The sequence below is a fragment of the Apium graveolens genome, chromosome 11, assembly GCF_009905375.1.
Source record: "Apium graveolens cultivar Ventura chromosome 11, ASM990537v1, whole genome shotgun sequence".
Lineage (NCBI taxonomy): Eukaryota > Viridiplantae > Streptophyta > Magnoliopsida > Apiales > Apiaceae > Apium > Apium graveolens.
Genome location: NC_133657.1, coordinates 80,597,566 through 80,611,946, shown reverse-complemented (window position 1 = coordinate 80,611,946; position 14,381 = coordinate 80,597,566). Strand labels below are relative to the sequence as shown.

General features: G+C 33.7%; 1 protein-coding gene across 1 annotated transcript; it reads right to left on the bottom strand.

Annotated features, from left to right (window-relative positions):
• Window positions 1-218: 218 nt before the first annotated feature.
• LOC141697955 (chorismate mutase 1, chloroplastic-like) lies at window positions 219-5,143 on the bottom strand. The gene is made up of 6 exons (XM_074502531.1): window positions 4,811-5,143; window positions 3,650-3,872; window positions 3,470-3,556; window positions 2,352-2,495; window positions 995-1,087; window positions 219-814 (listed from the first exon to the last, which is right to left on the bottom strand). Exons 1-6 carry the CDS (start codon window positions 4,972-4,974, stop codon window positions 590-592), a joined length of 936 nt encoding a protein of 311 aa, XP_074358632.1. The 5' UTR covers window positions 4,975-5,143; the 3' UTR covers window positions 219-589.
• Between the last annotated feature and the right edge of the window lie 9,238 nt (window positions 5,144-14,381).

Below are 14,381 nucleotides of genomic sequence, written 5' to 3'. Positions count from 1 at the left end.
GTGCAATTAAGTCTTAATTATGTCGCCATTCATACCCACGAGCAAGAATGTCAACTATACCATCAAGCATACATGGAGGTATCAAATTACAAGTCAAATCTGAAACGTATTCATTAGCTAAGAGCAACATTCAACATCTTGTCATTTGTCATGATAAACACATATCAAGTACACATATTATTAGTAATGGTTAACAAACCATTGAACAGCAATTGTCATGAAAAACAAACCATCATAGCATATCAGTGGATCATTTATGATTTAAATTGTTCATTATGGTTCAAAACCATACCGGACTCACTCTCATGACTCATGTCATCATTCATCGGTACATACTTTGTTTCCGGACCAACATTTTCCATACATCTATAGAATGTACACAAATCACTACAATGATCAGCGCTCATTTACCGCTCCAGAACATGAAACAAATGAACCAAAACCAGGTATTTTCTGTGTAAGAAATTACTCAATTTACAAACCATAAATTCATACGTTAACAAATGACCTACAAATGAGGATTACCATTCTGTTTGTCTGAATTGATCTAACATGTTTGGGCTTGTGTTGTGCAAAGTTCTCATTCCATTCAGTCCAAACGCCTCAATAAATATTCAACTTGAACTTCCTTTGTCAATGGCACTATCCAGATTCCATAAAGATCAGCCACCAAGCTCGGTTTAATTTTGTACACAGTATCAGCCTCATCTTCTGTAGCCTCTTGAGCATAAGTTCTGGTTTTCATCTCAACCCTCCTGATGATTACTTCTTCCACTTCTGGGTACGTTAGCAAATCCATTAGCTGGGCCCTGTCCTGCAGAACAAACCACCATATAATTCACTATAAGAAACTAAATTAAAATGTTGATGGTATCTTTAACATTTTTTTTTGATGGTATCTGCTTTGTCAAAGGTAGCCTACACTAATCAAGACCACAAGTAAGAGGTTCAGTATAAAACTAAAGAGGCATGTACAGCTTAAAAGGTAACATACTTGTCGTCTTATAGCAGCTTCATAAGAATCTGGTGAGGCTCGAAATTTTGCTTCTGCTACAAATTTACCATAATGGATTCTCTTCGAGAGGGCCTGCATACAAAAACCCCCGAAACTTATATTACAATCAATCAAACATTATTTTTTCCAAGATTTTTAAATTCAACAGTGGGTATTTAGAAGATGGCCAGAAAAGTATTAAACTTGAGCATCTATTTGAATCAACATACAGAGCAACATTGGAATTTGTTGACATTATTAACATTATAAACCCCCCAAGACATTGCAGAGGAACAAGGATGTGGTTTACGTGGCAATTATCAGTTAGAAGTTGTAGTTGATTCATGCATCAAGGGCTGATCCAGAGTTCAAGCGCCAATCATCCATATATGAATGCTAATTTATAGCCCAAATGAAATATATTTGTATACTAAAACAAAGGACAAAGTAATCAAGAAGAACAATATTAGGACGTAGAGCAAATTATGACCAAGTGGCATTCAAACAAACATGTAGTAATTGGCTATTAAACAGCTATCATTTCAGCCCGTCTATTACTTTTTCTGCTCTTCCAATGCAGTATTTAACTTAACAGAGCTGACTTCCCTGTGCTTAAGTTTTCCTAAAAAAACCTTTTCCAACATTGCATTACAATAATTTGTTACTTTTAAGACTCCATACATAACATGTCATATACAACACACCATATTTTTTAAACAGTGACAAACACATAACATAAAAGCATATTTGCCTATATCGAAGACAAGATTCTTCCTAGAGGTGCCTTTCTTTACAGAGTAAGACATCAAAAACATTTTACGGAGACAGATTGTTATCACAGTCGAATCATCATACAAATACACATCAAGAAAAAATGATTTTTTCTGGAGATGTGCATCTTTTTTTAAATGGTGATAATTGTGCTAGTTCTTTTTTTATTGTTCAAAATGGCTATTTTATGGTGATAAATGTTTCGCATTTGGATTAAAAGACTCGAAAAAGAAGACTACAACTTCCCGTCTTTTCTTTGCTAGTTAATAACTCACTTCAACTTTTACATGCCTCTTAAGAGTCTCAAACGCTGGCCATCTTCTGAACATGGGACGGGTATCACTGGCCAATTCATTGTTGACCGAGTCGCGAGGTTATATATATAACACATGGATATAAATGATAAGGGCATGGACATAAGTATTACGTATTTTTGACCCTGACAAACACAAATATGTGAAAATAAAGGAAAAATGAAGCTGGCAAGAGGAGGTGATACTTGAACATTGGAATTTATGTCATCTTAATTACACAAAAGTTTACACTAAAGGGGACTGTAACATAGAAAATCATATAGTACATGTACCTGCAAACAAATTGTATCACACACTGCAGTTGATCCACAGTTGCCATCACTGCCTTCCTTGACTAATCTTGGAACAAGTCTTTTAAAATACATATCCCATATTCTACTGTTGATATTGATTGTTTCACTAACAGGATGCAAAACCTACGTGTATAACAGAAACAAGATTATGCTCGAAGCATGCAATTTGGAATTTCATCGGGATACTGTATTTTAGCAGTAAACCATAATTGAAAACATGTGACATAATTTAGCAAAAAAATAAAAGAAAAGAAAACAGGTGACATATTTAAAGTTGATTCCACAAACAATTTAAGGGTGTTTCGCGTGGCATTTTTGAAAAAAAAAATAAGTATTGATTCTGGAAAGGAAGTACGGGTACTATAATAGGTACTTATTTTTTATTTTTTTTATGATCAAACACTCACATACCCACCTTGTCTTTAAAAAGGTTCCAATCATCGACATCTAGTAGAGGGTGCGGTGAAAATACCGCTAGACCCAGTGGTCATTGGTCATAATAGGTACTTTTCTTTTCCCCCAGAAGAGGTGCTTATTTTCCGGGGGTGGGGGGAAACCCTCTTAGTCCTTTATCCACTTTACAAGATCAAACTTTCCAAACACCAAATTTTAAGACCTTCATTCTTGCAGGATGGAGGGACTATACTGCATGTAAATTTTAAGTATCATATATAACATTTAAAGACAGCTACACCGCATACGAGATATTCACAAATAATTAGGTTTACATAGAAAATCAACCAGACAAATGTCTGTAAAATTATATATATACAAGTAAAAAAATGTTTCCATGTTGAAGTTGAATTATACATTTAAATGTTCATGCATATGGGCTTCGTTAAGAGAATAGTTTGTACAATAAGTGGTATCCATATAAATACAGAAAGATGATCGTATTTCATATTCCTACGAAAGTCTTGCTTAGTTACGAATATGTTACAGTAAGAACAGTGTCAATCAGTAAATTATGGGTTCTAGATGGCAAGTAAACAGAAAAAAGTTGGTACAGGAATCTGAAAATTTTCAGGTGCTTAATCAGTAAAGAAGAATGTAACTTTAATTGTACGATTCTACGATCACCTGAGCTGAAAGCTTACCTGTGGATATTGCAAAGGCGGCAATATGGGTCCGGGCAAGTGCTCTCCGAAAAAAGGATGCTCATCAGGACTCTTATATCTTCCGGCCTGTGTCAAAATTCGACAAGTCATTGCCAGATCAGTTTTTTGTTCTTAACTCTGACTGTATAATTTCTGATATTATCATTTGTAATAACATACCTGAGCATGAAGCTTTTCAGTTTCTCTGACCATAAACTCAACTAGAGATCCCTGGAATCCGTCCTTCAAAAAGGCATTTGGATCATAGGTGTCTGGATTGTAACGATATTGCGCTCTCTCCACAAGGCTGAATATAATGCTATCTTCTTGCCTTATCAATGAACTTCGGATCCCATCTAAAGTATAAAACTCACTCTCGTCAATCCTCTTTTTAGCATCCACTCTACAAGGGAAGAAATAACTTTAGAAATTTGTTGTTATTTTTTAAGCCAAATACCCACTATTATATCAAGATAAATTTAAACACCCAAGAAACAACATACTATATGAGAAGGTATAACATCATGTCTTAAGAACGGTACTAAAGTTTCTCATTGCGTTAGCTTACGATTTTATGAAAAATATTACATATACCATAAAAATTGTGCACATGATTGAGATCTGAACTTTTGGGCAAAACACCCCTATTACCAATTAAAACCACATTCTGGTTGTACAAATGGACATAACTTCCCTCGTGGACTATTAAACTTTTACAACCTGATAAAATCAAACAATAACTCAGTTTTCTAGAGGACGATAAGACAAACAGATTATTTATGCATTCATTTATATTAGACTACCGACTTTGTAATTCTATAAACTTATAGTTTCTGTGCACCTAACTCAAATCAATTTGCTTTTCCCGCGACTTTAATTTTAAGCTTAATTATCACATGAAATTCTTACAAGATTAAATGTTTGAACTCCCTCTTTACAACAAAAACTCACCTTGAGCAATAGATTCATTTAGCAGAGTGAAATTACATCAGTGATAAAAATTAAGCGAGAATTTGAATGCAAATACGCAATACAAGAATCATCCTTTCACATTCGATCTAAACTGTTTAATTTCGAAGACTAATAGTAAATTATAATGAACATCTAAAGAATCATATAAATACACACAGGGTTTTCGAAATTTCAATTATCTAGCAAACTTGTAGTAAAAATCAAATCTTTAACAAGAAGAATTCAACCAAAAGCATAAGAAAACACACAAACAAACATGAATAGAAAAATACATAAAATTGGCCTGATAAATAAATACTTGAGAAAGCAGTCATAAATATATAAAAAAAACAAGAAATGAACAGAAAACATATTATATTTATATAGTACCCAAAGGAAGTAGCAGATGCTTGAACAGATAGAAAGGGTTTCTTGAAATGTGAGAAATTAAGGGTGTAATTTTGGCGAGAAAAAGATGAATTGGATTTGGAGAAATTGATGTAATAAGGGGGTATAATGGTAGAAGAGGCAACTCTCAAAAGCTTTGCTTCCATTTTTGACAATGAGAAAGAAAGGAGGGTTTATTATACACACACAACAAATATATAAGAAACCAAGTTTGGTTGGGTGTTTTCGGCATTCAAAACAAACAAAGATACTCCTCCTATAAAGATTGTTGGCTGGTTTGCTATTTGTGTTTGGGGGTTGACCAGTAAGTAGGTGCGAGACAAGGGGTTTTGTAGCATGTACCATCTTCAAAAAATGATACAATATGGAACTGTTACTTGGAGTTCTATGGACTCCACCTTTTTATCGGAGTCCTCGGAGTCCATCTACGTTCTGCAAATAAAATATATTGTAAAACGTGTTATTTTGCAAAACATGTTACACAAATAGCATAATTTCAACAAAATCATGCAAATCTCATATATTTACGGTACAATATGTATGTTCTGCAATATGTTCTGCAACATGAACATTTATGTTCTGCAAACTAAACATGTTTTGTAGAATATATATTTTTGCAATGTTCTGCTTGTAAAATATATGCAATCTACAAGATTTTTGATAGAATAGTGATGTTTGTCGAAAAATAATATGTTTTGCAATATTTTAAGCTATATTTTACTTGCAGAACATATATGGACTCTGAGGACTCCAATTAAAGGTGGACTCCATAGAACTTTACTCATGTTCTTACCGTTGTAATATAATAATAATGATGGTCAAAACTTAATCAAGAACATTCATAATATTTATCCAGAAAATCTCTTAAAACTTATTGAGAAAGACTTGCACAACTTCTTAGAAAAGAAATTTAATAAGGAAGAATTGTAAAACCTATTAAGGAAGACTTCTGAAACTTACCAGTGAAGAACTAAAATACTTATCAAAAAAGATTTAGATAACTTGCTTAGTAAGACTTGTCAACCAACCTCTATAAATAGGACCTTCAGTTATTGACATCAGAGATACTGAAATATATTGAAATATAATTATATCTTCAACGTTTATTCTCTCTATACCTGCAATTATTAAGTTATTCATAATCAAGTAATTCAAAATTTACAACACGTTATCAACACGAGTCTTTGCCTGCCGAGCCTTATTTTTACAAAAGAGGTACAACTTAATTTTACTAGTGAAACCGTGTCAACTCAAGCTTTTTCCACAAAAGAGGTATGACTTAATTTTGCTCATATTTGTGCTAAGATATTAATTTTATCGTCTTTACAGATTCATTTATATTATTGCTTAAATATTATAAAGATGGCTCTACCGTCAAGTAACATTATTATAAAGATGGCTCTGCCGTCAAGTAGTACTCAAAAGTTTTCTGGCTGGCTAACTTTTGTACTAAATTATTATGTATATTGTTTAAACTTACTTGCTTAATTATCTGACATATTATACCATATTTTAAATGTTTGTTTCAAACTCGAAATGGCAAACCTTGCAAAATTAGATTTTGTAGTGTTGGATGTGTCCGGGGATAATTATTTGTCTTAGGTGCTCGATGCGGAATTACATCTTAGTGTTGATGGGCTAAAAGACACCATAGAATCAGGAAAGACCCCAACTGTCGAACAAAATGCCAAAGCTATCATTTTTCTTAGACACCACATCCATGAAAATTTGAAATTTGAATATAATACCTGTGGAAAACCTAATCACCTTTTGGATCATTCTCAAAGATAGGTTTGATCACCAAAAACTTGTCCATTTGCCACATGCCTGTTATGACGGGATAAATATAAGGTTGCAAGATTTTAAATCTGTCGCTGAATATAATTCTGCCTTGTTCAAAATAAGTTCAAAACTGATTTTGTGTGGTGAAAATATTATTGATGCTGACATGATAGAAAAAAACCTTTCAACCTTTCACTCAAACACTATGATTCTGGCACAACAATATAGGGAGCGCAATTTTCGAAAGTATAGCGAGTGATATCTCTTCTTCTTGTCGCTGAAAAGAATAATGAGTTGTTACTGAAAAATCATCAGATACGTCCCACAGGCTCTGCCCAGTTACCTGAAGTACATAACACGTCATTCCGGATGAATGGGCGTGGGAAAGGGCATAGAGGAGGACGAGGTTACGGACGAAACCGTGGGTAGGGAAACTTTCGAGGCCGGTTTCGAAATCATTATAACTATAGCCACCTGAAGTGGCAGCGTGATGGTTACAACAACTATGACCACCAAAATTTGCAATATGGAGTACCAAATAAAAGGAAAGCACCACAAGAAGAAGATACTAGGGATATCTATCTCAGATGTGGGGCACATGGGCACTGGTGACGTACTTGTCGCACGCCAAAACATCTAGTCGACCTCTACGAGGAAAATAAAAAGAATAACGGGAAAAGGGTGGAAATGAACGTCGCTAGTCATAATCTAAGTGAAGAACCAAACAACAAGACTGATAAGTGGATTTTATATCCACTTGGAACGCTTTATTACAAGCTTAAATTGGTGTTTTGGACTCAAGTTGTTGGTATTTTGATGTATTTTTGTGTTATTGCATTTCAGGTATCAGTTAAATGAAGAAAAGAGCTTTTAAAGGAAATATGATGAAAAGTGATCAGCTCACTCATACAAAATTTTTATGTTTTCAACAAGTGAAAAGGTAGTTGTCGGTAACGAGGATTCCCTGTCCAGTGTGCGAGCTAGGATTTCCGGTTAAGTTGGATCAAGTTAGCAGGAGTTTTATATTATAGATGAGTTGTGTAGGATTGTAAGTACGATATCCGTAGCCATTGTAAGTTGAATTAGTTGGAATTTGGTACGATGTAATAAAAGTTAAGATTATGGCTTGTTTTCATACTGTAACCTGTTGTGATCCTTAGTTGTATAAAGAAGGGTCAATGCATATAATACTTTATATACAGATTTAACTATTGTGGTGTGTGTTGTGAGCCCCAAACTTCTGACCCGGGTTTGGAGGGCGTCACAGGTTGGTATCAGAGCTACAGGTTTTAAGTCACTGAAACAAGCCTAGATTGTCGGGAATGGATAGAGGATTAGGATTAGGACTAGGAAATAGAGCAATAGAACGTCGAGAGGTTGAGTGCGATCAAATAGTAGGTTTTATTAAGATTCGTGATGAGATTTGACATCCTTATCTAGCGACGCGATTTTCAGATGGCGGCTATGGCAGATTCTTTTATCCCGGGATCGTTCAATCATTCGGAGCACTCAGGTGGAGGACCTTCATCTGACTCGCGTCCTGCTCTTCCATCGGTGTTAGCCATATCACGTCCAGCTGCGACGGTTGCACCTTTTCAAACTATTATCTCATCCCCTGATGCGAGACTACCTATTCGGGAATCCCCCACACGCTGATTATGGTTCTACCGTATATTCAATTGTGCGCATATCCTATCTGTCTACTCTAAACTCTGTTCCATAACATCCGTTTAAAACTCGTCTTATGGAGTAACAACACCCAGAAGGATGGATCCGAAAGCTATAACATATGGTGAGTATACAAGGTATTAAGAAATGTGAGAAAGAACCTAGAGTGAGGATGCGTGTGTTTTGGAAAATAGCCGCTACCAGGTTATATGGAGCTACTAGCAAGTATGTTATCTATGATTATCTTGTGAAGTGAGCTGGATGGATTCTAATGGAGTTTAAAAAGATTTGAAATCGAGAATTTTCTTGGAAGTAGATGATGATGATGTGACCAAACATGATGCGTATAGAAGTAATGTGATATAAATCGACCTTGCGTTATAAAATAGATCTGATAATTACTGGAGATATTTTTTATACTTAGTAATCGTAAGAGATGATGATGGAAATGTTACCCATATGGAAGATTTGAAGAGAAGCATTGAATAAGATAATATGCAATAGTAATTGAAGTTTTGTCGATCAATGAAGGTAAAATGGACCCAATGAAGGGTAGAAGATATATGGAAATGAATGGGCTTTTACCTGACTGTTTCCCTGATCTAGTACCATGTAGTTGTTGAGAAGGGCGATAACCAACTCATATAGTAATGACAACCAGGTGCATGATTTTTCAAAATTTTAAATAGTTTTCAAAAGATATTTTCTTCACAAAAAATTTCTAAAATTCCTTGGAACAAAACAAGTTTTGAAAACTTGGTTGTCAAACTACTACTTGAGTTTCTTATTTGTTATAAGATTCAGATTATCCAGACGAATGCTTGTTTTAGAAATTAGTATGGTTCATTTAGAAGACCAAGTGGAAACGCTATTACGGAGAAACCGCTCATCCAATTTCTGAGGCAATTAGAGTACGAGGAATATGTCGATTCATGAGAAGCTGAGTACGAGCAAAGAAAATTAAGGAAATCTCTAGACTTTCTAAAGGAAGAACGTTATTAGCAAAAGAGGAGACAAGTTGAACGATCAGCAACATAAGCAAAATTTAAAGTTATGAGTGTAAATCTCGTAAGACTGCAAATAAAGTTGAATTATAAACATAGCGTGAAGGATACAAGACTCAGTACATGGGAATTTATTTTAATGATCGATTTAAGAAAGCAATTCAGAGTACTTTCTAAAGTTAATATATGACTTCGAATGGGATCTATTGATCGAGCAAGCGTTGAAGCTGTAAACAGATGTAATGTGGATAACGACCAATGATATCATTCTTTCCTATAATTCTTATAAATCTCGAGTAAAGTATAAACTTCTTTTATGATCAGCTTTATAAGGTGACTGTTGAATTTCTTTCAAATTATTCCTTCTTCAAAATATTGTTTTCTAATTGGGACAAGCAGTGTTATGGTATGACGATTTATCGAAATGACAAGGAGTCTGGTGGGACGCCACCTAATTATGTGTTGTGTGCCATATGGTATGAAAGACTGGCCATCTTGAGTACTAATATGGTTGTCTCATTCCTATTCAAATCATTATTCATTCTTTCTTCTTAAATCCTGATTTGTTGATTCATGAATTTCTCCGATTGTTTCCTTATACTCTTATTCCTTATAGAAAGTTTCCAATCCAGAATCATATACACAAACTCATTCTTGTGTAAGGTCTATCCTTTGAATGTTTTAAAAGGAAAGTACAATGAACCTGTACAGTAGAGGTAGTTATGTGGTCAATTGCAAGCCGAAGGATGGTGGACATTTACGTGCATAGAAGAACTATTATGCCGATAATGGGATAGTTGCGAGAACATCAAATCAAAAGTGGAAATCTGCATATATGATACGCTTCGAGTCTGAGATTTTGGCGTGAATCGGAGTAATTAGCAAACTGTATGAGATAAATTAACTAGAGAACAAGAAAGTAAAGCTGCATATATCAGATGAGGCAAATGATCGATTGGACAATGAAGGCGAATGAAGAAATTCTTAATAATAACCAGATAATCGATAAAAACGTTGTGAAAATGATATCTCAATCATGTGGGAGATATTCGTCATGAAGATTCAAGATCGAAGAAATGCTAGTTACGAATAAACTTTAAGTGCGTTCATCCAGGGATGGTTGGGTTTTCCCACCCAAGTAAGTGAGTTGTGGTAAAATTAATGCTTGTAGCTGGGTTGGCAAAGAAGGTTCAATATGGAAAGGCATAAGAGGAGATGAAGGTATGGTTGTTTGACTGCAACAATTTTTAAGATGTGAAGCTTTAAAACCAAATGAACTCATTCGTAAGATTTTAAGAGTGTTGGTTGAGACCCGGTGTTGGTCATCAGAGGTTGAGCAAGTTAATAAGAACAAATGTATATTGACAAAGATGGATGAATTGTTAAGTAGAGAGCTTGAATTAAAACATGAAGTAGAAGAATTTTAGAAAAATTTGTAATTGTACTCAGTAGTGATATTCTGTTATAATCAGAAAATATGAGAAAAATGTATGGTATAATAAGAATTATTCGCTATAATTTTAAGTTGAATTATAGACATGGGTTGTACTGACTAATAATACATGAGGTGGTAAAATGGTGAGTTTAGAAAGTGAAAGTGGACTGATATATTTGAGGGTTGATTGTTGGTTATCTGATTGATTGTGGTGTCGGCTTGAGTCGGGCTGGTGGTCAATAATATAAAAGAAATGCTGCCCAAATTTTCCCGGAAAATACCCTACTCTTAAAGATGGAAAGTATACTTCCGTGTGTCATAGATATTCATGTTGATACTCCATTTAATTGTGATCTCGGTTCTTGAAAGAGGTTGTTACATCCAATTCGACTATATATAATTGGTCTTTGACTTCATTTAGCTAGTCAACACTTGGTGCAATTGATCAATTAAGTGAGTTAATTGGCTAATTTTACCAACTAATGGCCAGTTATATGGAGATCGATTCCAATTAGATTAATTCAAATTTAAATGTGACTTTCAAATCCGAAATCAAAATAATAAGGAATTAGGGAAAAGTAAGGATGCTGGTAAAATTCAGAAAATTGCTGCAAATGTGTGAATTTTTACTTGGATGAATATGCCCTTCATAATAGACAAGAGAAATAAAAAGTCATTTATATGGACAAGTGAGAAGAATATTTTCAAGAGCTAAATATTTAAGATGAAGCAACAAGAAGGAAGGAAGAAGGGAGATGGAATAAAACAGAGGTTAATAACTACACCAATATGGACGTCATTAGACAGTCAAAGAGATGTTATCATCTGCAACAAAGTTTTATCAAAGGACATCTTGTTTCTAAATGGTGGTGATAATCATACAATAAATGATTTGTCAAGTATTTCTGTTTTAGGATAAAGTGTGAGATACAGTTTTAATTCAGTTTCTGATTGATGTTGATACTTAGGTTGTTGTTAAATATCGAAAGTGGTATTAATACAGATGATTGATGTTTACTCCAGAATGAGATGTTGTGAACATCAAAGTTCGTATTAATATCTAATTTGATATGACCACAAAATGAGTATTAATGTCAAGAGTTCGGTTTTGAATAAGCTATGAGAATAAAGAACAGAGATATAAAAAGGAAGTGGAATCAAAAGGGTGATAAAGAAACTTCATAAGATGCCAGGAAAAGTAAACGTAGTAACAAATGCATTAATCAGAAAGAAAAGACCGAACGTGTTGACATTGTTGGAAGAATTATACAAGGAATTTCAAAAGTTGAGAATGGAAGCCAGAGTTTGCAAACCTAACAATGCAAAGATGTATAGTATGACTTTTTAGCCAAAATTGCTAAAGAAGGTAAAGAAATGTCAAGGGAAAATAATAGATCAAGATATTAATTGTTAGAAAAAAAATATGTATATATATGCTCAAAAGGATGATCAAGGCATTCCCAGATTTTATTTCAGAATATGGGATTCCACCAGTGACATAATTGAAGAATGGAATTTGACAAGGAGCTCACAACCCAAGATATTCAATCCATCCATAGAGTACCAATATGTATAGAGATTTAGAGGAAAATTATTGGTGGCCAGATATGAAGAAAGAAATGGTGGGATAGATTAGAAAATGTTACACGTATCAAGGGGTTAAGGCAAGACATCAAAGACTAGATGGATATATTTCGCCAAGAAACGTCATAGTGATGCTACCTGAGAACCAAAAGTGAGGAAAACGTTAATTGCATTATTATTGATAGGTTATTTTAACCTGATCATTCTCATTTAGGAAAAAACGGTTTATCCCATAAGTGGGTTAGTTGCTGAAATGGTGGTACGTCATCAGATCCAGAAACTAATTGTAGATAATCAATATTGTGTGATTTGAAATTTGATAGAAGTATTCAGAATATGATAAATTATGTCGAACTAGAATGGTATGTACTACTTCTAGATGAATGGATATTAAGTAAAGCGGAACTAAAAAGATAGAAATTTGGTTGAATAACGATAACTCAAGAGATTCAACTTACTCCGAAGGTATGATACGAGACATGGATGTCAAAGAAGACTCTCTGATAGGATGGCGTAAAGAAAGCAATGATTAGAACTGGATATTCACTTTTCATTTTAAAAACCAAGGTTAGGCTACTGATCAGTCACGCACTAACCCCGAGCAAGGCTCCCAGCTTTGCTCTATATACTGGATCCAAGGCACGCATTGGCCTATTATGACCACGAATCTGGTCCACATTTATAAAACCATCCAATTCTAAAACAATTCAATATGATAACCAATGTAAATCAATAAGCTGAATCATAAACAACATTTATCTTGAAGCATAGGGTGATTCATAACACCATGAAGGCATAATAGGGAATTCAAAAAGATTGGCTTTTAATCAAGGAAAGAATCAGAAAGTAGAAGACCAAGGGTTCAAGGGTTCCAAGGATTGGTCTTCTGTTAAACGAGGAATAAAGGTTGGTATGTCAAGCAATCCAAAATCTGAAATCAGTTTGTGGTAGATATGTATTTGTGGAGTAGTATCGTATGTGTCTGGCTTGTATCTGGGAATTCAACAATCATTGGTTTATGAAGAATAAGGCTTATGGTTCAAGATCAATAAGAATCAGGGTTCAAGGTTAAATAGTTTAAGGTGCTTGCAATATAAAACAAGAGTTATTTTAAATAATAGTGACATATTATGAAACAGTTTGAAAATATTTGTAATATATCTTGAAGAAGGTTCAGAAGTACTTGCCTTATCATCGACGATTTCCACTTTACTTGTACTCATCTAATAGTTTTACTCATCAACCACTTTCCTTCTCTTTCGATGTCTTGCTTCTATTTATCAATCACTTGCCTTCTCTTCTACGCTCCGATTCTATTTATGGATCACTGGTTTCTTTTATATGCCTTGCTGACTCTGCTAGGAATCACAAGTATCTATCAATTCTCCATCTCATATCATTCTAATCGTCACATAGACGTGATAAGCTTTTATCTACCCTTCGTTTTACCCAAATCCGATTTACGGATTGAAAGTTGTGACTGAAACAGTCAAACAATATCCACATAGGCATATAACACATCAATCAGATAGCACGTAGCACATAGCACACAAGGTATTCGATCAAAATAATTTTTCAAAGAAGATTCGGGGTTAAAATGATCTTCCAGGTAATTAATACGATTTTTTGAACATTTTTTGGAATTAAAATTGGACTCCAAATCATTTTATAATTAAATAATAGGGTTCGAACACCTGAATCTGACTTTAAGATAATTTTATAATAATTATCGAGCCTTGAAAATAATTTAAAATAATATTTTAAAGCTTGAAACTATTTTTCAGAATTTTTAAATCAATTTTAAATAATTAAATCTAATTATTAAATAAATTAAAATTAATTAATAATTAATTAAATTAATTAATCAATTAATTATATATTAATCGATTAATTAAAATAAATTAAAACTAATTAAAATTAATTAATAAAATAATTTCGACTTATTTTTGAATAAATAAATAATTAAAATAATTTTCCGGATTTAAAATAATTAAATAACCATTTTTCTGATTTTTAAAATAATAAAAATATTATTTTCGAAAATAAATAAAACAGCAATCTGGTTTTTGTATGTTTTTGA

Excerpts from the sequence above, each read along its gene's own strand:
- LOC141697955 (XM_074502531.1), bottom strand. The coding sequence starts at position 4,974 with ATGGAAGCAAAGCTTTTGAGAGTTGCCTCTTCTACCATTATACCCCCT. Across the intron at positions 2,496-3,469 it reads CGCCTTTGCAATATCCACAG|GTTTTGCATCCTGTTAGTGA; the intron begins GTAAGCTTTCAG and ends TTATACACGTAG. Across the intron at positions 815-994 it reads AAGCTGCTATAAGACGACAA|GACAGGGCCCAGCTAATGGA; the intron begins GTATGTTACCTT and ends TTTGTTCTGCAG.